The sequence below is a fragment of the Danio rerio genome, chromosome 20 (assembly GCF_052040795.2).
Source record: "Danio rerio strain M-AB ecotype USA chromosome 20, GRCz13ab, whole genome shotgun sequence".
Taxonomy (NCBI): Eukaryota; Metazoa; Chordata; class Actinopteri; order Cypriniformes; family Danionidae; genus Danio; species Danio rerio.
The window spans coordinates 48,855,317-48,880,555 of record NC_141040.1 but is presented as its reverse complement, the minus strand read 5'-3'; the positions used below and the strand labels follow the sequence as shown (position 1 = coordinate 48,880,555).

Genomic DNA, 25,239 nt, shown 5'->3' with positions numbered 1-25,239 from the left:
ATGCGATATATGAACAGCCGCATTCGTTTGCGATCTCCAGCAATTGATCTTCTTGCACAGACATGGTGGATTCCCTGGATTTGTTGACAAATAAATAATTAATGTCTGTTGCCTTTCTATCAGCTCGAACCAGTCTGGCCATTCTTCTTTGACCTCAGGCATCAACAAGGCATTTGTGCCCACAGTACTGCCACTCACTAGATATTTTCTCTTTTTCAGACCATTCTCTATAAATCCCAGAGATGGTTGTGCATGAAAATCCCAGTAGATCAGCAGTTTCAGAAATACTCACACCAGCCCATCTGGCACCAACAACCATGCCACATTCACTTAAATCATCTTTCTTTCCCATTCTGATGCTCAGTTTGAACTGATCTTTTCCCCTTCACAAAGAAACTTTCCAAAGATGTCTATTTCCTTCTCATTTTGCTAGCTTGTGGGTTAAATTTTGCTGCTTTAGTGACTGAAACGTAACCAAGAGAATACAGTCATTTTTCAAAATAAAAGATTTTTCAAAATTAAAGATCGTTCAAACTCGGATAGATAAATTATTTCTTCTGCAGCCCGCTACCAATTGATCCACAGACCGGTATCAGTCCACGGCCCGGGGGTTGAGGCTCACTGCTCTAGTAGCCTCCTCAGACACGAGATCACAATCCAACAGAGCACCTTTGGGATGAAAGATTCACATCATGTATATACAGCCAATAAATCTGCAGCAACTGTGTGATCCTGTTATGCCAATATGAACCTGAATCTTTGAGCAAAGTTTCCAGCACATCATGCCACAAAGAATCAAGGCAGCTTTAATGGTACAAGCAAAACATACCTAACAAACGGTTCGGTACGTACTTGAATTCAAATGTTTTACTACATTCTCAAAGCCATATACTTTCCCATGCGCTGAAATGATAATACCTGCAGTGTGAACTAAATGAATTGGGATGCTGTTTTCAAAGTTTAAGCAGTCAGTTTTAGAGGAGGGCTGTAAGGAAACTCAGCAGGGAGGTTGACGTCCAGGGGCAGGATTAGGCAGCTCTGAATTTAATCATCCGAATTAGAAGAACCTTAAAAACTTGCATACTAAGATGTAATTTTAAAACAACTTCTGGGGTGTGATTTCAAAGAGATTTTCAAGGAATCTATCTGTCATTCAAACAACTATTGCAGGACTCTCTTGAATAAGAGATTTTTATTCTCTGTAATCATCTGAAATGCACTTCAATGGCAGAAGCAAAGCTTATAAAGCAACAACAACAAATAATAATAATACATATATAGCAAGGGAAAGGACACCTTAGATTTTAAGTGCAATATTCATGCTTCAGTTGTGAGAGTAATGCTTAACAAATGGAATTTTGACAGCTCCTAAATCCCAAATTCCCCTGATCTAAATGGACCAGAAGCCTCTTTCTCTTTCCTTATTAAAGTAGCTAATTGCGTTTTGTCTCATTCCTTCAGTGGCTCCTCTGTGGACGCTGCATTTAAACAAATGACCCACGTTCTCCCAGCAAATGGGCTACTATGATTTATTCATAGGCACCGGCTGCATTTAGCCAACAACCTTCACTGGCTGACCAATTAATCCACACAACTGGGAGTTAAGTCCTGACAAAAAGAAGAACAAAAGTGTTGTTTGGAAGTAGGCATCTAACAGACTTCTAACTTCCAACAACATGATCAGAAATCAAAGGGTAATACCTCACTATCTTCATCTTGCTAACAATGGTGTAAACGAATTTAACACGAGCACCCTCTTTTTTAATAATGCATGGTATAGACAGAGTTCACCTTTTACATCAAAAGACCAGCTTGCTTCATTAAATGGCTTTACAGATGGTCTTTGTCATGCTGTCAGAGTCTAAAAAGGAGCAATAATACATTAAGTTATGCAAGTTTAAGTGTTTTAGGAATGGTTTCTGGGCTTCTCCTAAGTTTCCTTCATTGTCTTAGACCTCATTCAGCACAGTTTCGAATATCTCAATATATCTGTTCATTATTCATCTTTTAATTAAGTATTTTGGGCTGGCCTTCATGGCACAGATTCAACAATGTACTGGAAATATTCCCTCATATTTTGCTCCATATTGACATGACAGCATCACACAGTTGCTGCAGATTTGTCGGCTGCACATCCATAAGGTGAATCTCCCGTTCCACCATATTTCAAAACTGCTCTATTGAATTGAGGATCTGGTTACTGTGGAGGCCATTTGAGTACAGTGAACTCATAGTCATGTTCAAGATACCAGTCTGAGATGATTTGCACTTTATGACATTTTTCATTATCCTGCTGGAAGTAGCCATCAGAAGATGGGTACACTGTGGTCATAAAGGTATGGACATGGTCAGCAACAATACTGAGGTAGGCTGTGGCGTTGACACGATGCTCAATTGGTACTAATGGGCCCAAAGTGTGCCAAGAAAATATCCCCTACACCATTACACCACCACCACCAGCCTGAACCGTTGATACAAGGCAGAACGGATCCATGCTTTCATGTTGTTGACGCCAAATTCTGACCCTGCCATCCGAATGTTGCAGCAGAAATTGAGACTCAACAGACCAAGCAACATTTTTCCAAGCTTCTATTGTGCAATTTCGGTGAGCCTGTGTGAATTGTAGCCTCAGTTTCCTGTTCTTAGATGACAGGAGTGGCACCCGGTGTGGTCTTCTGCTGCTGTAGCCTGCCACTGTTGCCTTTCTATCAGCTCAAACCAGTCTGGCCATTCTCCTCTGACCTCTGCCATCAACAAGGCATTTGCGCCCACTGTGCTCACTGGATATTTTCTCTTTTTCAAACCATTCTCTATAAACCCTAGAGATGGTTGTGCAAGAAAATCTCAGTAGATCAGCAGTTTCTGAAATACTCAGATCAACCCATCTGGCACCAACAACCATGCCACGTTTAAAGTCGCTTCAATCACCTCTCTTCCCCATTCTGATGCTCGGTTTGAACTGCAGCAGATCGTCTTGACCATGTGTACATGCCTAAATGCATTGTGTTGCAGCCATGTGATTGGCTGATAAAAAAATTTGTGTTAACAAGCAGTTGGACTGATGTACCTAATAAAGTGGCCGGTGAGTGTAGTTCATTGCGCTTTTTTCAGCTTCTTTTTTTAATACATAATAATTTTAGTATATTTCTGTTAGTTATTCTGTAGTTCATCCTTTTTATTTTCACTATTATTGTTGCTGTTGGCATTATTACTTTTAATATTATTATTATTTATGAGCCTCTTATATTTTGTTTCTTTAAGCTCACTATTATATGCTGATCGTCTAAGTCATATTTATTTGTTTACATAATTTCAAAATAAAAGAATAAAAAGTTAACAGAAAATAGGAAAATGAGTGTTTTAGGTGCTGTTTCTATGTCTAAATGCAGTACTTTTAATTTTACTATGTGTACTGTATAGACACTGCACATCCATAAACGCTAATAAATATCTCACATCATTTCTACACTCTAGAGTGTCCCAACTGACCGACCGTATGGCCAGAGAATAGCAAGAAGTCCATTAAAGCGATGAATGGGTTTTATGGAGACTGCTCATTATAGTGCCATTTTTCCTCTGTGGAGAAATCAGCGACAGTGATTTCCTGTGCCTTTTGAAAAAGGGAAAGGTCAGTGGGTTAATATCTAGCTGCATTTATTGGCCTCAAATTCTCATATCTTTCCATGAAGAACTGACAAGTCTGTCCTATTAATCATTGATTTAATGTCCTCTACATTTCAAGTATCACTGCTGCTTTTTTTTCAGATGGCAACAGAGTTATCAAAACTCTAAATAAAGAACTGGGTAAGAGCACGATTAAACTACCTCTAAATCAACTAGCCAACAAATAAAAACTACTGGAACGTGACAAACCAATCCTTTATGCCTATACAACTTGCTATAAACTTTATACATGCATCACATATCATTTCTAGTAATAAAGACTTGTTACATCTAGTATTAAAGACTTCAAATTGTTCAATCATTCTTGCACACTAGTAGAAAAAATGTCTCAAAATGATCCATCTCTATCAAACATTCTTTCATTCATCATTTTCCTTTGGTTTGGTTCCCTTTTTTTCGCAGGAGTCACCACAGTGGAATGAACCACCAACCATTTCCAGTATATGTTTTATGCAGCGGATACCCTCATTATACATCATACACTCATTCACACTCATTTACTTACACCACAAATCATAGGACTGTTGAGGAAACCGGAGCACCCGGAGGAAACCCATGCCTACACGGGGAGATTAGGCAAACTCCAACTGATTGGATAAGAGTTGGAACTATTGGAACCTTACTGTAAAGTGTGACGATAATAGCATTTTTGCACTTTATATATTACATACATACTGAAGTTTAGTTTGTTGTAAGATTTGTAAGATTTTCGCCAGTTTCTACAGACGAAAACTAAACACAAATTAATTGATGATGACGACAATTATAATAAAATGATACTGACATTTTCGTTGAATAATAAAAACGAGACGAGAATGTGATTTGGGGATGTAATTTGGTATATATCCAATCAGAATTAATCTTGGTGTATGATGCGTGATGCACACACGCACATTTGAAAAGTAACTGGTCCACAGTAGACATGGGATACTACATCATTGCTTTACTTATTCAATCAGTGCTATAGCTGAGCACCGTGTCTTGTAACACCAACTACAACAGTTAAGCTTGGTTTAGACTGACACTGCAAGGTGAACTTTAACTATTGTAAGCTCCGTCAAAGATTTATTCCTTAAAACTGTTCCACAAACTGATTAAAAAGTCTAGTAGCTCAGCATGTTAAAATAAAGGGTTTGCTAAATAATTGCACAATCCTGCATTTTCAGATGGCTACTGTTCTATATGTGGATTGATTGTAGTCACATAATTTGACTTATTACTTTTGGTATGAATAAACAATGCATATCTTTTTTTAGTCTTTAATGGAAAAGCTATATTCCATATTTTTAAAACGAGACTTTTTTATTTAATTTTAAGTTATAATATTTTTTATAAATAATTGTATACAATATTTTAATTAAATTACACTTAAACTAAAGCAAATATATTTTAGTCAACTAAATCTAAAGTAGATTAAGTCAACTAAAATCTTATCAAATGAAGTCGACTACAACTAGACTTAAACTAGTATGATTAAGAAGACTAAAATAATGGAATTAACATTACACTGACCGAGTAACCGTTTCAAGATCTGTAACATCTCTAAAAAACAGATCATTTGCATTTAAAGAAGCACACTAAAGCAGCACAGGGCTCAACAATAAGGACTGCCTAATGGCCGAGGGGCCAGCATGTGAGGCGCTCGGGACTATAGACAGGATTGTTACTGGCCCGATCTTTGCTGCCTTGTCACAAAAGTTCAATTTACCTGCAACTATTTGTCAATTGCGTATGAATAATCGAATAAGTCTTAGAATCGAGAAACAGTTTGTGCTTTTTAGCCTTTTAGTGTTATGTTCTCTGTGATTTCGTAAACACCATATTGCTTTTCGGTTCCTCTTATCTGATTGGATGTCGTGAGCATATCGTTTTTTTGTAACCTGGTAAAAACCAGTACAGCAAAGTGACAGCAACATCAAATTATGAGGCTAAAATGTCTTGGAAGCAGACATTTACGTGGGTACAACGCGACTATTTGCTCATTTTATATTTATTAACTTTTTTAAAATATTAAAATTCTAGATTCAAACACATTTTTTTAAATAAGATACTTAAAACAAGAAATAGCTATTAACTTTTCCTTTTTTTGTTTTTTGGTGGGGCCAGTGAAAATATTGGCAGGGCAAGTAAAAATCTGAACCACTGGCTCAATCGGGCCAGTAGAAAATTCTTAGCGTTAAACCCTGCAGCATATTTTTTCTTCCACCCCAAAAAATTGCCACTATAGCAAGGGATAATAACGGCCGGCTGGATGAGGTATTTCGAGCCACATGCTTGTAACACCTTATATAATATCATGAAAAAAACAGATAGCAGTTTCATTATTTACTCAACTGCTCTATAATGTACATTTACCTCCTGGGTCTTTGTCTGGATTGTACTCTAACGCGTTGCTGCAAATGAGATCAATGTCTGCTAGAAAATCCTTGGCGACCATGTACTTGTGTTTGTCGATCTTCATCATGATGGCGGACAAGTCCATAGGCTGTGTGATAACCTCGAGGTAGTCCGACACCTAAAGAACAGACAAAAAATAAATAACTCATTTATAAATGTCTGGGTCATAGTGAGCCTGATTTCAAAATCATTCCTATCACAAATGTTTGAATACTACTATCAAACCTTTGAGTTCAGCATGATTATTAAAACAAGATCAATATAACCCAGACATCATCTCGACAGGCTTATTGAGCTTCACCTTGTAACAAGCTCAAAATGCTTGAGGAGATCTGGGTGAAAGATGCCTCTCTCTGTATTCACAGACACGCTCTTGTACTTGTTTGTTTCTTATATTGATGAACTTTTTAATTGCCATCTCAAATTTACTGATTTAGGTAGCGATCGTGCGTGCAAGCTGTTGCATAATGGCAATCATTTGATTTGTTTGGTCTGAGGGTTGCAAATAAACCACAGGTGCCGCCAATTAGATGGTAATATTGAATGAATGGAGTAAAGACCCTACCAGCATTAACCCTTTATAGGGCACTCATTGAAGAAAAACAAAAAAAAAAAAACACGCACACAAACCTGGAGTGTTATTTGGGATTACTAGGCTGTTTTAAACTTTCATGACCTCAATATATATATATATATATATATATATATATATATATATATATATATATATATATATATACAGTTGAAGTCAGAATTATTAGTCCCCCTGAATTATTAGGCCCCTGTTTCCCTCAGACACGAGATCACAATCCCTTACTTGGGATTACTAGGCTGTTTAAACTTTCATGACCTCAATATATATATATATATATATATATATATATATATATATATATATATATATATATATATATATATATATATATGTATGTATGTATGTGTGTGTGTGTGTATATATATATATGTATATGTATATATATATATATATATATATATATATATATATATATGTATGTATGTATGTGTGTGTGTATATATATATATGTATATGTATATATATATATATATATATATATATATATATATATATATATATATATATATATATACAGTTGAAGTCAGAATTATTAGGCCCCTGTTTATTTCCCCCCCTATTTCTGTTTAACAGAGAGAGGATTCTTTTCAACACATTTCTAAACATAATAGTTTTAATAACTCATTTCTAATAACTGATTTATTTTATATTTGCCATTATGAGAGTAAATAATATTTTACTAGATATTTTCAAGACACTTCTATACAGCTTACAGTGACATTTAAAGTCAAAGTCATGTCAAAGTCAAAGTCAGCTTTTATTGTCAATTCAGCCACTTGTACAAGACATATAGAGAATGGAAAATGTGTTACTCTCAGACCCAAGGTGCTTATTAAGGTTAATATTAAAAAAAGTAGAGTTTTAAGAAAAATAAAATTTACGGTATATACATTGTACATAAAATGTGGTCTAAAAATATACATAGGTAATAAAATTCATAAACAATACAATGACATTAAGGGCATATAGCAAATGAGTGCAAAGTAAACCAGAGTTGTGCAAATAAAGAACAGTAAAGTGCAAAAAGCCTTGTAAACATGATAATTGTGATAAAGTGACAGTGTCATATAGGGAGGTAGTATGGTGTGTCTGCATAAAGTGACTAGTGCAGATGAGTGTGAGTGTGTGTGTGTGTGTGTGTGTGTGTGTGTGTGTGTGTGCGCGTGTGCGTGTGCGTGTGTGCGTGTGTGTGTGTGTAAAGGCTTAACTAGGTTAATTAGGCAGGTTAGGGTAATTAGGCAAGTTATTGTATAACGATGGTTTGTTCTGTAGACTATCAAATAATTATAGCTCAAAGGAGCTAATAATTTTGTCCCTAAAATGGTGTTTAAAAAATTAAAAACTGCTTTTATTCTAGCCGAGATAAAACAAATAAATCTTTTTCCAAAATAAAAAAATGTTATCAGACATACTGTAAAAGTTTCCTTGCTCTGTTAAACATCATTTAGAATTTTTTTTTAAAATTAAAGGTTGGCAAATAATCCTGACTTCAACTGTATATACGTAGCACATATATATCAGTGAAAGGCAACTTGTGTCCTGGAGGGCCACTGTCCAGGAGAGTTTAGCTCCAACCCTAAACAAACACACCTGCCTGTAGCTTTGTAGTGATGTTGAAGACACTGATTAGCTTGTTCAAGTGTGTTTGATTAGTGTTCTGTACCCAAGACCCAAGTTGCTCATTCTTGATATACAGGGGGGGGGGGGGGGGGGGGGGGGAATAAGTCTTCAACACGTCACCATTTTTCTCAGAAAACATATTCCAAAAGGTGCTGTTGACTTGACATGTTCACCAGATGTTGATAGCAACTAAAGAGATCAATGTATGTTATAAGTTATGTGTAACAAAATGAAATGGCAAATGGAAAAAGTATTGAACACATGAAGAAAGGGAGGTGAAGAAAGGCAGTAAAAGCCCAGACAGCAGCTGAAATCTCTCAGAAGTTATTTAGCAACCATTTGCTCTTCATCATCATAAAGATGAAACCAGGGTGGACATTTCAGCAAGACAATGATCCAAAGCAAAGCCAAGTAAATTCCTAAATGCTTTCAGAGAAAGACAATCAAGCTGTAGAATGGCCCAGCCAATCACCAGACATAACTCCATTAAAAAAAATGTGTTGAATACTTGTTTCCCCCACTGAATATATCCAGTTGAAGTTGAAATATTTGAAATATTTCTCAAATGATGCTTAACAGAGCCGATCCTTTCACAGTATTTCCTTTAATATTTTTTTTCTTCTGGAGAAAGTCTTTGGCTAATGTAAAAGTTGCCTAATAAAGGGTTGACCATCCTACTGTTAACCCACCTCTTCAATGTCCACAGGCTTGCTGAAGATCTGGAAGCGCTTGTCAGTGGCGAGCCGCTTTGTGACGTCCCTGAGAAAGAGTCGGAGCTCTCGCAAAGTGTTTTCCTCCTGCTCCTCCAGTCGCCGCTGCTCCTCCGCTGAGAGCTGCCGAGGCCCGGGGTCTTCAGAAAGGGTCAGCACCTCCAGAGCACACGCTGACAACACAAACGCACACAAAACACACTTAGTACAGCATTAGACACATTGGGACTCTGATTCAAGAATTTAAATAATGATTTTTTTTTCAGTGCTCCCATGGAAGTAAATAATCGCTTTGTAGATGCAGTGTGTTTATTTTCATGTGCACAGAAAGGAGCAGGTCCCCTGTACAATCAAATTCTTACTTTGCAGTCCACATTGAATGCCAATAAAGTTTATTTCATTCATCTTAGTGACAGGGGACACCACAAAGGAATGAACCGCCAACTATTCCAGCATATATTTCATGCAGCGGATGCTCTTTCCGGCCGCAACCCAGTACTGGGAAACACCGATACACTCACATTCACACATACACTACGGCCAATTTAGTTTATTCAATTCAGCTATATGGCATGTCTTTGGACTTGTGGGGAAAAGCGGAGCACCCGGAGGAAGCCCATGCCAACATGGGTAGAACATGCAAACTCCACACAGAAATGCCAACTGGTCCAATTAGGACTCGAAACAATGACCTTCTTGCTCAAAGGTGATACTGCTAACAACAGAGCCACAGTGTCTTTTAGTTCATTAAACATGTATTTTTAACCACTGCATATGCATAAACTGATCTGAAGCTTCAAGTTTTGTATATTTTTGAGAAATGAAATTGTATTCAAATGATTTGGCAACCAATGTTAACTGCTGCCTTTAATTTTTTTAGTAAAACATATGCTGGATAAGTTGGCGGTGTGGTGATCCCAGATTAATAAAGGGACAAAGCCGAAAAGAAAATGAATGAGTTTACAGTATTATCTGAGATTTTATCTCCAATATGTATTAATTATAATTACATTTATTTATAAACAGATACACAATTTGTTCAATAAACCACTTTTAAATAAAAAAGACATTTCCTAATGCTGCACCAAAAATGTCTTGAACTGTGAGTTTAAAATAAAGATAGATACACAAACACATTTATTACACCCTAAACATATAGCAGTGGTCACCAAACTTGTTCCTGGAGGGGCGGTGCCCTGCAGATTTTACCTCCAACCCTAATCAAACACACCTGAACAAGCTAATCAAGCTCTTACTTGGTATACTAAAACATCCAGGCAGGTGTGTTGAGGCAAGTTGGAACTAAACCCTGCAGGGACACCGGCCCTCCAGGACCAGGATTGGTGACCCCTGATGTATAGCAATGTTTTCCCCAATAAGAGGAACCATTTCAGTAAAAAAAATTAAGCTACGTAAATATGCCTACTAAAATTAATTTCACTAATTCTGAGAAAGAAAGAAAAAAAAATTAATGGACCACTACAAATGGACCAAAAAAAAAAAAAAATGTTTACTGATGTTCATTATGCAGATTCATGCAAGGGATGTATCGATTCTAGATTTTGGTTTTATAATAATAGTCTGACGAATAATCCCGGTTTCAAGGTTATCACGATTATTATGCATTCATTCATTTTCTTTTCAGCTTAGTCTCATTTTTAATCAGGTGTCACAACTTATCCAGCATATGTTTTATGCAGCAGATGCCCTTCCAGCTGCAACCCAACACTGAGAAACACCCATCACTGAGAAACACACACCATCGGTTTTAATAATTTTAACTATTCAAGCAAATTATTATCATCGTAAATCTTCCAAATAAAATTTAAAAATCCTAAAATCCTGGAAAAAAACTTTAAGGATTCCACAGAAACATTAAGCAGAAAAAACTTATCAACACTGAAAATAATGAGCACTATTAATAACTAAACACTAACAATAGTTCAGCACAAAATGAGTGTAGTGTATACTGTATATATTAACTAGCATTACAATAATTTCAGAAGGATCTTGGGATAATGAAGTCTGGAGTAATGATGCTGAAAATTCACCTTTGCATCAGAGGAATAAATTATGATACTGATGAATATTGATGAATATGTTGCCGCATCCTAAACAGTGGTGCAGTAAACACTATCAGAATTTGCTATTTATAAGCAATATTGTAGGAACCGAAATGTATAGCAACTAAATTGTCCTCCAGGTAACATTTTGACTGTAGTTTTTAGCAATAATTTGCAAAAAATAATCGTAAGGAATTACTAGTACAACAGTAACTTCATTCTAACTTATATTAAAAGACTATAATATATAATTATAATTAGTCTATAATTATGCTTAATATAATGTAGGAATCCATAGGTTTTCACAATCAGCTGTTTTGATGTTTCTAAATATAATAACCATGCAATTAGTATGTCGTTTCAAGTTAATGTTGCTATATTGGTTTTGAACATTATTTCACCCATATTCTGACATTTAATTTTCACAAAGCTGCAACTGTAGAGACATGCTTTTATATAGTCAAAACGATTCGCCATCCTGTAAATGTTCTTGAAATCTGCTTTTTTGTAGCCTTAAATCAAACAAATGAAAGGTCACGTTAAAATGACAATTTGTATTAAAGACATTACCCCAAACATTCAGCTTCTTTTCTCAGAGGGGATAGAGGACCAAATTAAAGATTTTAATGGGTCAACTGTGGCCTGTGGGCTCTAGTTTGAGTATCTCTGCTCTAAACTGTTCTTACCTAAGCAAGCACAGGCTGCTATGTTTTAGGTTATGTTGCTTGCCCAGTGGTGGATTTAGGCATGGGTATATATATACATATACATATACATATACATATACATATATATACATATATATATATATATATATATAAACATATATATATATATATATATATATATATATATATATATATATATATATAAACATATATATATATATATATATATATATATATATATATATATATATATATATATATATATATATATATATATATATATATATATATATAAACATATATATAAACATATATATATATACATATATATATACATATACATATATATATATATATATATATATAAACATATATATATAAACATATATATATACATATATATATATATATATATATATATATATATATATATATATATATACATATATATATATACATACATATATATATATATACATACATATATATACACATACATATATATACATACATATATATATACATATATATATATATATATATATACATATATATATATATATATATATATATATATATATATATATATATATATATATATATATATACATATACATACATTCATATATACATATATATATATATTTTTATATATATATATATATATATATATATATATATATATATATATATATATATATATATATATATATATATATATATATATATATATATATATATATATATATATATATATATATATATATATATATATATATATATATATATTAAGTCTACCACATAGTGTCTTTCTTTCTTGGGGCAGGGGGTTTATTTCTTGTTTGGGGTGGTTTCGCCCAGGGTGCCATTTAAACTAGAACCACCATGTGCTTGCCAATAAATGCAGTTGTCATATGATATTTGTAATATACATTTTAAAAAATACGATTAATAAAAGACTTCAATTAAACCCTATAATTGGTATAGGCCAATATGGCTTCAAGTGATCGGTAATTGACTCCAAAAATCTTGATTAGAGCACTTTTAAGAACAAACCACTGTTATACAATGACATGCTTAGCTACTCTAACTTGCCTTTTTCACCTAGTTAAGCCTTTAAATGTCACTTTAAGCTGTATACTAGCATCTTAAAAAAATATCTAGTCAAATACGATGTACTAAAGATAAAATCTGTTATTAGAAATGAGTTATTAAAACTATTATGTTTAGAAATGTGTTTAAAAATCTTCTTTCTGTTAAATAGAAATTGGGGTAAAAATATATACTACTGGAAGGCTAATATTTCAGACTTCAACTGTATGTAAAATATCTATGCAACCATGCTACTCCAGTATTGTGTACAGAAATTGAATCATTTTGATAAAACCCAGAGCAAATGGTCCGAAACAGCTAGAGAGTCAAACGACACTGAGACAGCGCCAGAGCAGCGAGAGGAATTATAAACACTCCGCATTATATGGATGAAGTCGAGAAACGCTTCCCTCCACAGCGTGGGCCGCAAAGTGTATTATTGATTTTTGAAGAGCTCCAACAAACAAGCTGACAGCTGCAGTAATTCAGCGCTGCATCTTTACAATGAACCAAAAACAAAAAGGTGCCAGAAATGACCAAACACACCATGAGCTAATATGGCATTGCCTTGTAAGAAAACACTGCAGACTGAAGAGAAGAAAAAAAGAAATCTCCTCAGCAAACAGGCGGAGGACGACCTCGTGCTAATCCAGAGATCTGGGCACAGTGCCTGGCCATCATTGAGCCACAAGCCTCAGCGTTTTGCTTGGTGGCAGCAGTTAGCGAGCAGTCATGCTAACTGTGAGTGTAATTATAGCTAATGGCTATGGCCTGGTGTTTAACAGAACTACTTTCCAGAGTTGCCAAGTTCACTTCTAATATGCAACATTAGGCTAATTTATACAGATTTTTAAAAAAATGAATAAAATAATAATAATAATAAAGTTGGGCAGCACGGTGGCGCAGTGGGTAGCACAATAGTCTCACAGCAAGAAGGTCACTGGTTCGAGCCCCAACTGGGTCAATTGGCGTTTCAATATGGAGTTTGCTTGTTCTCCTCATGTTTGCGTGGATTTCCTCTGGGTGCTCCCATTTCCCCCACAGTCCAAAGATATGCACTACAGGTGAATTTGGTAGGCTAAATTGTCCATAGTGTATGTGTGTGACTGAGTGTGTATGGATATTTCCTTGTGATGGGTTGCAGCTGAAAGGGCATCCGCTGCATAAGCTATACATATGCTGGATAAGTTGGTGGTTCAATCCGCTGTGGCGACCCCAGATTAATAAAGGGACTAAGCTGAAAAGAAAATGAATAAAAGAATTAATGAATGAATTAATGAATGAATAGTGTTACGTGTGTTTTTCCACTTATGGTCACTGTGAATCATCATTCAGTACAGTAATACAAGCTTTGTGGCATCAAACATCTTCATTCCCTTGTACATTTTTATTGCCTTCACTGAATAAAAAAAGTCTGGTTCCACACAATCGATTTGTGTTGGGACATGAGGAGATTAAGGTAACTTATTAGTTTTTATAAACTTAAAACAGGGCTGCAAGCTTTTGAAAAATGGCTTTGCGATATTTAGTTTTTAACTATTATTGGTGGAAAAATATACATGGGGCTAGTAATGCTGACATCAACTGTATTAACTACATTCAACTGTTATTAAAGACGTTTGGCCATTTGAGAAATGGTCGTGCCCAACTGAGCCAGGTTTCTCCCGAGGTTTGTTTTTTCCTTCGCTTTTGCTCAGTGCTCAATTTGTGAATCGCGAGGATCCGGAGGGAATGTTGCGGAGTCGGGATGGGGGTTGGTTGTCGCGGACGAAAGTGAAGAGCATTGGGGAGTCGAGGAACAAAGTGAAAGTGAACAGCAGACGGGGGAGGAGGGTGGGGGAGTAGGGGGGGCAGTAAAATGAGGTGCACAAATTAAGCCCTGCTTTTGCCCATTGGTAAAGTTTTTTTCCTTGTCCTTGCCGCTGTTGCCACTGGCTTGCATAGTTCGGGACTTGTAGAGCTGCGCATCGATGGATTACTCTTCAGTGTTTGGACTCTCAGCAGTGAATATTTAAACACATTGAACTGAACTGAACTAATCTAAACTGAACAGAAGTTAGACACTGAAAACTGGACTGACACTGTTACAATTGATTATAATCTTCTATCTTAAGCTACTATGAAACAATCTACATTGTAAAAGCGCTTTACAAATAAAGATGATTAGAATTGAATATTACATACAAAAATATTAAAATAAGAAGTACATTGATTTCATGGTGACTTTAAACTTTTGCTTACACAGTCACAAACATTAAAAACACATGCAAATGATAACCTTTCACTCCTTTATGCTTATACTCAGCAGCTATTCCTGAACTATGCCTCCTATTCTACTCTGCAAAAAGCGATTAGTTACTTCAAAAAAAGTCAGTAAACCCATTGATTTAACTTTTATAATTATGTAGTTTAGCTTGTTTACGTAATAATTATTAGGCAATGAGTTCAATCACTATTTTATTTTTAAAGTCAACTACTTGGTTTTTCCACTATAATCTACTATGACCCAAACTCTCCATTGCACATCTTTTTATGTGACTACTGCAGATAAACACATTGCGATATCGATGCTGAAACAATATATTGCACAGACATAAAAGATCTTAATAAACAATCGAACAAAATCGTGCCTTTTTTTGAAGCTTAGGTTACATGTTTTTGCTGCATGATCGTTGGCAATACTTCCTCTTTTTTTCCACAGCAGATGCTATGCTGCCAACAGAAAGCAGCGTATGTGTTTTATTCAGAAATACCCATGTTCAGCCCACAGGAGGACCCCTGCTCTGCATCAGTGGGTCATGATGCTTGCATTTTCACTTGAAAACCGTTCCCTGCTATAATGGCTCCAGCTGTGAGGGAGCCGATGAGCATAGTAATCAACCACAAGGAGAAGATATCCATTGGAGAACATCACGAACACCCAGGATGCCCGATTTAAGCAGTAGCAATTGTGAAGGAGCAGCGACAGCAGCAGCAGCGCTGAAGGTAATTTGTAATGAGAGAACGCTTAATTCAATGACAGCGGTAGTGGTTATCACCATCCAAAAATGAATATACTCGCAGTCATGTTGTTCAAAACTTGTATGATTTTCTTATTTTCATACTTTATAAACCTGTTTTTAAACACATTGTATTTGTTTTTAATCATTTTTATGTTCTTGTTTCTTTTTTTCTGTTTATGTAAAGCACTTTGAATTACCGTTGTGTATGAAGTGGGCTATATAAATAAACTTGCCTTGCCTTCTTTTGAGCATAATATTAGAGGATTTGAAAATATATAATGCAGTGTTGTTGTAGTATTATTTATATAATGCTTTAATGTTAAAATTCGAGCATTGAGATTTTTTATTTTAACATTTGTTTACATTTTTAACAATCTACCTAAAATGTGCAGTATTGTTAATCATACTGTAACGTAGGCCAGCTAGCAAAGCTATGTAGGTAAACCTCATTCCTCTGACCTCTAAAGGTGCTCTAGCAACAGACGCTAGGGGCCATGGTCTTTAGCCTTCTTGTTAAAGCTGATTTATACTTCTGCGTCAAGTGCACGCGCACATCCACCGGTTCCCATCTCTGAATGAGAGAGTTTGAGCTACTTGTACATTAAGGTAGCGTTCAGAAAACATTAAACACCAGCGAAGAACCTTGACACAAAGAAACGTAAAAAACCTTCTGCCAGCATGCGTTTTGAAAGTGTTATTGCAGAGCAACACAAACAGCGCAGAGCACATATAAAAACCATGACTACATGCAAGGCAGGTGCCGTGGGTCACGCCGATCACTTGACGCAGAAGTATAAATCAGCCTTTAGAGTAACTGACTCCCATACAAAGAATTGCCACATGTACATTGTTACATGTGGGGAGGGAAGGGGGGGGTCATCCGAGATGGGTGTGAGGTTTAGAGGGTAGAATGTAATGCGGCCACCTAGCAAAGTGCTATGCAGGTAAACCTCACTCCTCTGCCCTACATTAGGACCGGTGGGTTACAATATTTTATCCTCCTTACACTGGCTGCCTGTTAAGTTTTGTATTGAATTTAAAATATTACTTCTCACCTATAAAGCTCTAAATAATCTAGCTCCTGTTTATCTAACCAACCTTCTGTCTCGCTATAATCCAACTCGCTCTTTAAGATCTCAAAACTCAGGGCTTCTGGTAGTACCTAGAATAGCTAAATCGAGTAAAGGAGGTCGAGCCTTCTCCTTTATGGCTCCTACACTCTGGAATAGCCTTCCTGATAACGTCCATGGCTCAGACACACTCTCCCAGTTCAAAACTAGATTAAAGACCTATCTGTTTAGTAAAGCATACACTCAATGCATCACTTAGCGGGTTCCACACAGGCTTCTGCATCTTGCTTATATACACTATGAACAACAGCTACGCAAATTATTCTCTCTATCCTCTTTTTCCACCTGGGGATACTCATCCCGAGGTCTTCAGATTATGCGGAGTCACTGATTGGATCCAAGACCAGCGACGAGATGATCCCAAGGTTTCCATATCCGGGACCAGGCCATATCTTGAGCTGCTGCTGCGCTGATGGTCTTGGAGGAGTGGAGAACATGAGTCTGATTCCAGGGACAGACAAGTCTTCGCTGAGGCCAGCTTCCAGCCTCCACCGCGATGACTGAAGCTCTGCACAAGACTTTTGGCCAGCGAAGAAATTAAAATGGTCGTGCCCAACTGAGTCTGGTTCTCTCAAGGTTTTTTTTTCTTCACTCTCCTATCTGGTGAAGTTTTTTTTCCCTCTCTGCTGTCTCCACTGGCTTGCATGGTTCAGGATTGGTAGAGCTACGCATCGATGAATTTGCTCTTCAGTGTTTAAACTCTCAGTAATGATTTTAAATCACACTGAACTGAGCTAAACTAAACTGAACTGAACTTAAACATTAAAAACTGAACTACACTGTTCCAGTTACTATGACCATTTATGTGAAGCTGCTTTGACACAATCTATATTGTAAAAGCGCTATACAAATAAAGCTGAATTAAATTGAATTGAATATCATGCAGGCTGATTTATTTGAGTTTTAGTTATTTTAGTACTGTAGCACTTGAGTTTTATTTCAGTTAAATGAAAAATATTTTTAATAGTCACCAAAGAACACTGAAACAGTGAGTGACTGCATATAAATTATGATTTGAATCCTATTGTTATTTTAGTTTTTTATTATTAACATATTGCTTTGACTTTGTTGACATTGTTATATATTTATTTTAATATTTTATATTTATTTTTTTAAGGTTGAATAGCAAATATTTATATACAGTGGGGGAAATAAGTATTCAACGCGTCCACTCTGGTTTCATCTTCATCATCTGCTAATGTAGATGTTGCACTGATGCAGCTAATATTACGAAGGGCAGAGGGTTGCTGAAGAACTACTGAGCGATTTTAGCTGCTGTCTGGGCTTTCACTGCCTATCAACACATCCCTTTCTTCATGAGTTCAATACATTTTTCCTGTGTCATTTCATTTTATTACGCATAACTTAATTTGTAAACTAATTAGACTTGTTTTCTTTTTATATCTGCATTTCTTTGGTTGTTATCAACATCTAGGGAAAATTCCAAGCCAACAGCATTTTTATTAATATGTTTTATGAGAAAAATGGTGACGTGTTGAATACTTATTTTCCCCACTGTATGTTCTCCAATGTGTCTTTGAAGCAAACAAGAAAACTATTTAAAAAAATCTTTTTTCAAAAGATATATTGGGATAAATACACAGAGAAAATATAAAATACCGAAAAACAATCTAAAAAAACTGAGAAATGTCAAATTGCTGCTGCTCTCGAAGCTGTTGTATTACAAAAAGCAACTGCGTGTGTGCAACTGATGTGTATCAACTATGAGTATCAACTATGAGTATTACTTAACTGAAATCTAAAAATGTTTGCTGAATTTAGTGTAAAACAAACTAAAACTGCATGGCAGACTTTAAAAAGGATTCCCTGACTTTCATTCTTCAAACTATCTTATTTTGTGTTTCACAGTTGACAATAGTCAAGTTAACAGTTTTAGATTTTGTTTTTACTTTTGGGATAAACCATCCCTTTAACACAGCTGATCCAAACAGGAAGTCAGGGGCAATGTGGGGAAGGTGAAAGTCACAATGGTAATGAATGAAATCAGGATCCAGTCAGACCTCATCATCTGACATCCCTACAGACTGAAGGTAGAGACATAAGGCACTTTAACATACGCCTTTAGCATGCTAATGACCTCATTATTGGTCAAGCACAAAGTGTGTGCAGCCCCACCAGTTTCTGCAGAGATTCTACATCTTCTTCTTCAGGCTGAGTGTATGATAGACCCTAGAACTGTCTGCAGAAAACTTGTTAAATTTGGCTTCAACCTTCTTATCGTCTCTCATGGACTCACAGCAGAAGGGGGCTTTAAAAGTCTGCATGAACCAGAAGCTTCGACCATTTTTTTTTTTTTGAGTATTGTGATGCAGTTTGGAAAGAATCGAAATATTAAATGAGAAAACAGTGGCTTGTTTTTTGCACTGCGAGCTGATTGGATGTAGTAAAGTAGGCATTTCATTCAGAAAGCTCTGGAAAAGTGTTTGGGGAGAGTTCTTACAACCTAAAAGACTCCTCCTCCTCCTCAAACTTTCAGTTTGTTCTCAAAACTGACAGTTGGAGGGATGTGGTTAGGCATGTTAGCCACACCCCAATACCTCAGACATACATAATCTGAGAATTTTTCCGAATTCAATTTTAGATTACAAAGGCAAACTTTTAATTTCTTATTGACATGCAGCGATAAATTGTTCATAACAAAACTAGCAATGTGAGCTAACAAAATCAATATGGTTAGTTTTGATTTCATGTGTACTTTAAAGATTAAGGATCACCGTATGAAAGTAACCAAACAAATTTCATTGTGTTCAAAATTGTGTTTAGGGGTGTGTACATGTTATTATTTGACAAAATATATTTTCATTTTACAAAGAAATGTGTAGCATTTGATGAATAAAAGCAGTGCACTTATTGATTTATAAATTGCCTCAATTCATTTTTTCATGAGTAAGTAGAACAGAGAATATCTCTACATAAACTGATCAGTGTGTAAAACAGTTGGACATATTTTAAACAACACATACTATTAACAATTCATCTTTTAACCAATCACAATAAGCACTAATTATCACTAGTAAGCATATGATGTCTGGCATTGTGATGATGGTTTTATTTCCAAGTAGACCTCTTTACAAGAATTCATTGTACCTCTTCCAGAAATACTGTAGAACACAAGCTATCGGTTTGGTTCTCCTGCAGTGACTGAAAACTTCTGAAGTGTTTTCAGATTTGTGCGCCTAATTCAGACAATTTGTTAATTTTCAGAATTAGAAACAGCTTTGTTTCCAGGTTAGTTTACACCATACCTGCCAACACTGCTCATTTTCCCGGGAGTCTCCTGTATTTCAGATCAATCTCCCGCCACACTCCCATTTCCTCTTTTCTTTTGGAAAACTCCTGTAATTGCACCCCAACCCCCTCGGTCATCAACTTTAGCATAGTGTCTGATCACCGTAACTACCCTAAACCCAGTCCATGGTACAGTTACTAACACCACAAACATCCCCACCGGTTCTCGATTGTGTTACTCAGACAACACCCCTCCATCAATTCCACAACCACCCATTATATTTCAATTGTTACTATCTGTGCTATACTGAATCTAGTTTAGTAGTAGTAAATCTTTCCCTGTTTGGGTTGATGTTTTAGATAGAACTTTAGATTTGCAACCCTTTAAGTATTTATGTTGGCTTGAGAAAGTCAACATACTGTTATACTACTCTGTCCTTGAAAACAAACGTATCTCCTCCTAGGCCGTTCATGTCACAAGGCCCAAATGTGGTCAAAATGTGCCTTCTACATTCAAGATTGTTGCCATATCTCCTCATGCCTATAAGACTTATTGTTTTTTAATAAAAAAATTTAAATATTAAATTTTTATAATCCGAGCATATAAAAAAATTATACAAGCCCCAAATTCGGCCAAAAGCTGTATTTAGATGCGTTAGATTTTGTTGCTATATCTTTAAGGTTTATCAGACTTATAGTTTTCCAATAAATAATTCTTAAGCATTATTTTTCTTATAATATGGCAAGCCATTTTTGACTTAAACTCCATATTTTTTACTACTATGGCAAGCCATTTTTGCATAATGTTCATTCCCTTAGTCCCTTTATTAATCAGGGGTCGCCACAACGGAATGAACCGCCAACTTATCCAGCATTTGTTTTTCACAGCGAATGCCCTTCCAGCCGCAACCCAACACCAGGAATACATAATGTTCAAGTCCAGTTTTTGACACTCATAAAGACTGTCATAGAAACATTGGGGTTGATTAAGATCACTCATATTGCCAAGAAGCTTTGATGTATCATCCCTAACCTGTCAAATGTCCCCATAGCAATAAAACAGTATAACCTAGCAACCATTTAAAAATAGCAATATGTCTACATCAGAACATCGTAGGGACCTGGGCATTGGCTTGTTTGACTCATGAATTTGACTTCCTGTGTACTATGCATGGTAACAATGATAATGGAAGCCAAGTGCTTATAACGATTAGCTACATGCTATGAATGATTATCTAAATGCAATAACATAAGCTAGAAATGCCTACTAAGTATTAGCATTTGATCAAACATGTACACGAGCATTGCCATTTAGCAACTGCTTAGCAACCACCTAACAATGCCATAATTGTTTTAGCAACTGCCAAGCAACCACTTAGCAACCGCCGCCGTGCTTCCTGCCAACTGCCATTCCTAGTCCTAGCGCAGTCTCGTTGGCTTTCTCAAGCCAACATCAAAGTTTATCAATAAACTTTAGGTTCTAGTTTGTTTTGATCTTTTTATTTGAGATTTTTTAAGAGACTCAGTGTGAAGGTTTTGTTTCCTGAAGAATGTAAAATAATAAAATGTTAAAAACAAAAATATTTAAATAAGTGCGGTTCACTACTTCATGAAATGAACCACATTGAATCTGACAGTAATATTGCACCACACAAGTGTGAGTTACAATGAATTTACTATTGCTTTGTCTAAGCAGTGTCCATCTATGAAGAATGTAGGCCAGGCATATCCAAACTTGGTCCTGGAGGGCCGGTGTCCTGCAAAGTTTAGTTCCAACCCCAATCAGACACACCTGGACTAGCTAATCTAGCTCTTACTAGGCTTTCTAGAAACATCCTTGCAGGTGTGTTGAGATAAGTTGGAGCTAAAATCTGCAGGACACCGCCCCTACAGGACAGAGTTTGGACACCACTGATGTAGGCTGTCAAAAATATATGCACAAAGTTTACATCAGCATTCCTTCAAAAATTTTAATTCTATATATGCAATCACATTAGTGGCTGTTTTCATCTGAGCTTACATACCACCACATACCTATTTAAACAATTCGTTTCAATGAGAGGAGTCTAATCAGCAGAAAATAGCCTATTACTTCTTAAGTATGCTGTTTTCTGATGTAAAAATCGTGTCGATAACATCAGTCGACCAAAGAGAAGAGTCATTCATTCACTCATTCAATTTCCTTCGGCTTAGTCCCTTATTTCTCAGGGGTCGCAACAGCAGAATGAACCGCCAATTATTCCAGCATATATTTTAAGCAGCGGATGCCCTTCGAGCCACAATCCAGTACTGGAAAACACCCATACACTCTCACATTTACACACACTAAGGCCAATTTGGTTCAGCCAATTCACTTATAGCGCATGTAGTGCATGTGTTCGGACTTCAAGGGAAACCTGAGCACCCTAAGGAAACCTAAGGTGACAGTGCTAACCACTGAGCCACCGTTCCACCCTCAGAGAAGAGTTTAAAAAAAAAAAAAAAAAAAAAAAAAAAAAAAAAAAAAGGTAGTGCATGCCCGCTTTAAATAACACTTCAAAAAAACTGTTCTTCCTCCAGTCAGGACCAGATAAATCTATACCTCTGCATTAATCACAGTAAACACTTACCTGATTTTCTCCTGCGGGGTGGCGCTTTGGCTGCCTGCACCAAAATGAGGTCTGAAAAGAATTTCCTGCGAGCTTCTTCTCCTGGCATGCTTAAACAAAACACCTCTCCGTACGAACGGCTGAAGATGCATTTTAGCTGAAAAAACAATACAAAATAAAGATAAACAATTAGTAAAAAAAAAAAAAAAAAAAACTGTACTGCTGATTTACTCACTCTCAGGCCATCAAAGATTTTCTTAAGAAGAACATTAAAGACTTGGTGATTCATAAAATACAACCACCAGCTTTCTGAGAGTAAAACTAAAACACAGAAACAGAAATACCCATGGCTTTTAATGTTGTATCAGTGTCTTAGAAAGCGAAATAATCAGTCTGTGCCTAAAAATGAACATTAAACACAACAACCCACATCATCAGTCATGTAGGAATCCTGTAGATTTAATAATTGACCCTTTTGAATCAGTTATTTTTGGAGAACTGAACTGAAGGTTCTCAATGCAACTGACTTGCATTTTGCGAATCACTAAAGACTGTGTAATTAAAAAGAATTATTTAAAAATAGGAAGAAATATCTCAATTACAGTTTAGTTATGAAAAAAGACACATTTTTTTAAAATTAAAGTGAATATAGCAAAAAAAAAAAACTCCTAAATGTGTATGAAGCTAAAGTAAACATTTTTAAATGGAACGTATATACATATTTTATTAGTTTAGATCATTATTTTTCATTGTTTATGTAAACATCTCACAATATTTTAGCAAAATTGCATCTCATCTCTCTCTCTGATGACATTTAATGAGGGTGGGGCAGCCTGTCAATCAAATAAGATCCACCAATAGCTACCCACATGATTCACATGAACCACATGGTTCACATGAAAATGAAAATCACCTCATCATAAGCTCTCCCTCATGTGATTTAAAACCTTTATGAGTGTCTTTCTTTTTGTTGAGCACTAAATATGATGTCTTGAAGAGCACTTGCTGATGGCACCCATTGATTTCTATAGTAGGGTAAAAACATTATTAAAGTCAACAGCAACCATTTTTCAAAGTTTATGTAAACATCTCATAATCTTTTAGCAAAAAAACATCTCATCCCTCTCTCTGATGAAATTTAATGGCATGAGGGTGGGGCAACCTGTCAAATGAGATCCACCAAACCACAATTCAAAAATAAATTGATGGTTCACCTAAAAATGAAAATGACCTCATCATTTACTCTCCTTCGTGTGATTTTAAACCTTTATGAGTTTTTTTCCTTCTGTTGATCACAAAACATAATATTTTAAAGCACGCTAGTTGATGGCACCTATAGACTTCTATAGTAGGATAAAAAAAAATACTATGAAAGTCAAAAGCAACCATTTTTCATAACATCTTCTTTTGTGTTCAACAGAAGAAAGAAACTCAAGTGAAAGGTGATTCAATGAAGACAACACTTTTATTTTTGGGTGAGCCGCCCCTTTAAATACCTTTAAATCCGCAAATTGACAATTAGATGTTTCACAAATTGCTATAAATTTACTTTTGTGCCTGTAGCAATTCGGGTATGTAATAAATGTAGTTGATTATTATTATTAATTTAATTATTACTTTTGTTTATGTTTCTGTTCTTGACCAGGGTTTCTACAGGTTTCACTGACTTTTTAATACCTTTTTAGGACAATTATGAATAATATTTCAGACTTATACAGATCTACATGCTAAGGATTATTAATGGACCGTTATTAATGGACAGGTTGGTCAAGATTTTTACTTGCCTCATTAACAAATATTTAATTAGCTATTTCTTAGTCATATTATACATAATGTGTCAAACAAGCAAACAACCCCAGTTGTATACACTCATTTTTTTCAACATTACTTATCAGCTCTTTAAAAACTATAATAAACCAAATGTATCCACATGCAACAGTCTATCCAGGTCAGTGTCCTCCACTTATATGGTCTACATGAAGAACTTTCGAAGTAATTTTATTGTAAGAAAGATAATTAAACCACATTGGTTTTAAAGATATTAAATTAGCTATTATAACATTAGCTATAAAAAACGCTCTGCGAAATGTTACTGTATACTGAAATGGATTGCTGGTGATTGAATGGGTTTTTGTTGGAGTAGTTTTACATAGGACATAAAAACAATTTAAGACCAACAATACAATAATTCAGTGAATTTAAGACTTTTAAAGGTCTAAAAATGTGTTTTTAAAATGTAAGACTTTTTAAGACCCTGCAGACACCCTGTTGATGTTAAGTGTTGGTGTTTATTTCCTCAAGTTTGGTGTTTTTGTATATCGGAAGCACCATACCATGTCAGAATGAATTGCCCCAAGAAGAGTAAAAAGTTTTAAATTAAAAACAAAAAATAGACAAAAACAAGTCACAGCCACTTTTTTGTTGCAGAATAGCATCTCTAA

At 35.6% G+C, this 25,239-nt stretch overlaps 1 protein-coding gene across 9 annotated transcripts in view; it reads right to left on the bottom strand.

Annotated features, from left to right (window-relative positions):
• atad2b (ATPase family AAA domain containing 2B) overlaps positions 1-25,239 on the bottom strand; it is a 199,220-nt gene that overhangs the window by 103,586 nt on the left and 70,395 nt on the right. For 7 of the 9 annotated variants that reach the window (XR_015517405.1, XR_015517406.1, XR_015517407.1 and 4 more), the window contains 3 exon segments: positions 22,820-22,955; positions 8,986-9,179; positions 6,040-6,199 (listed from right to left, as the gene is read on the bottom strand). Coding sequence is in view for 3 of the 9 variants with exons in the window: in NM_001365966.1 (NP_001352895.1) it covers positions 6,040-6,199; positions 8,986-9,179; positions 22,820-22,955 (490 nt within the window). In the remaining 6 variants the exon portion in view is untranslated. 9 annotated transcript variants of the gene reach the window in all.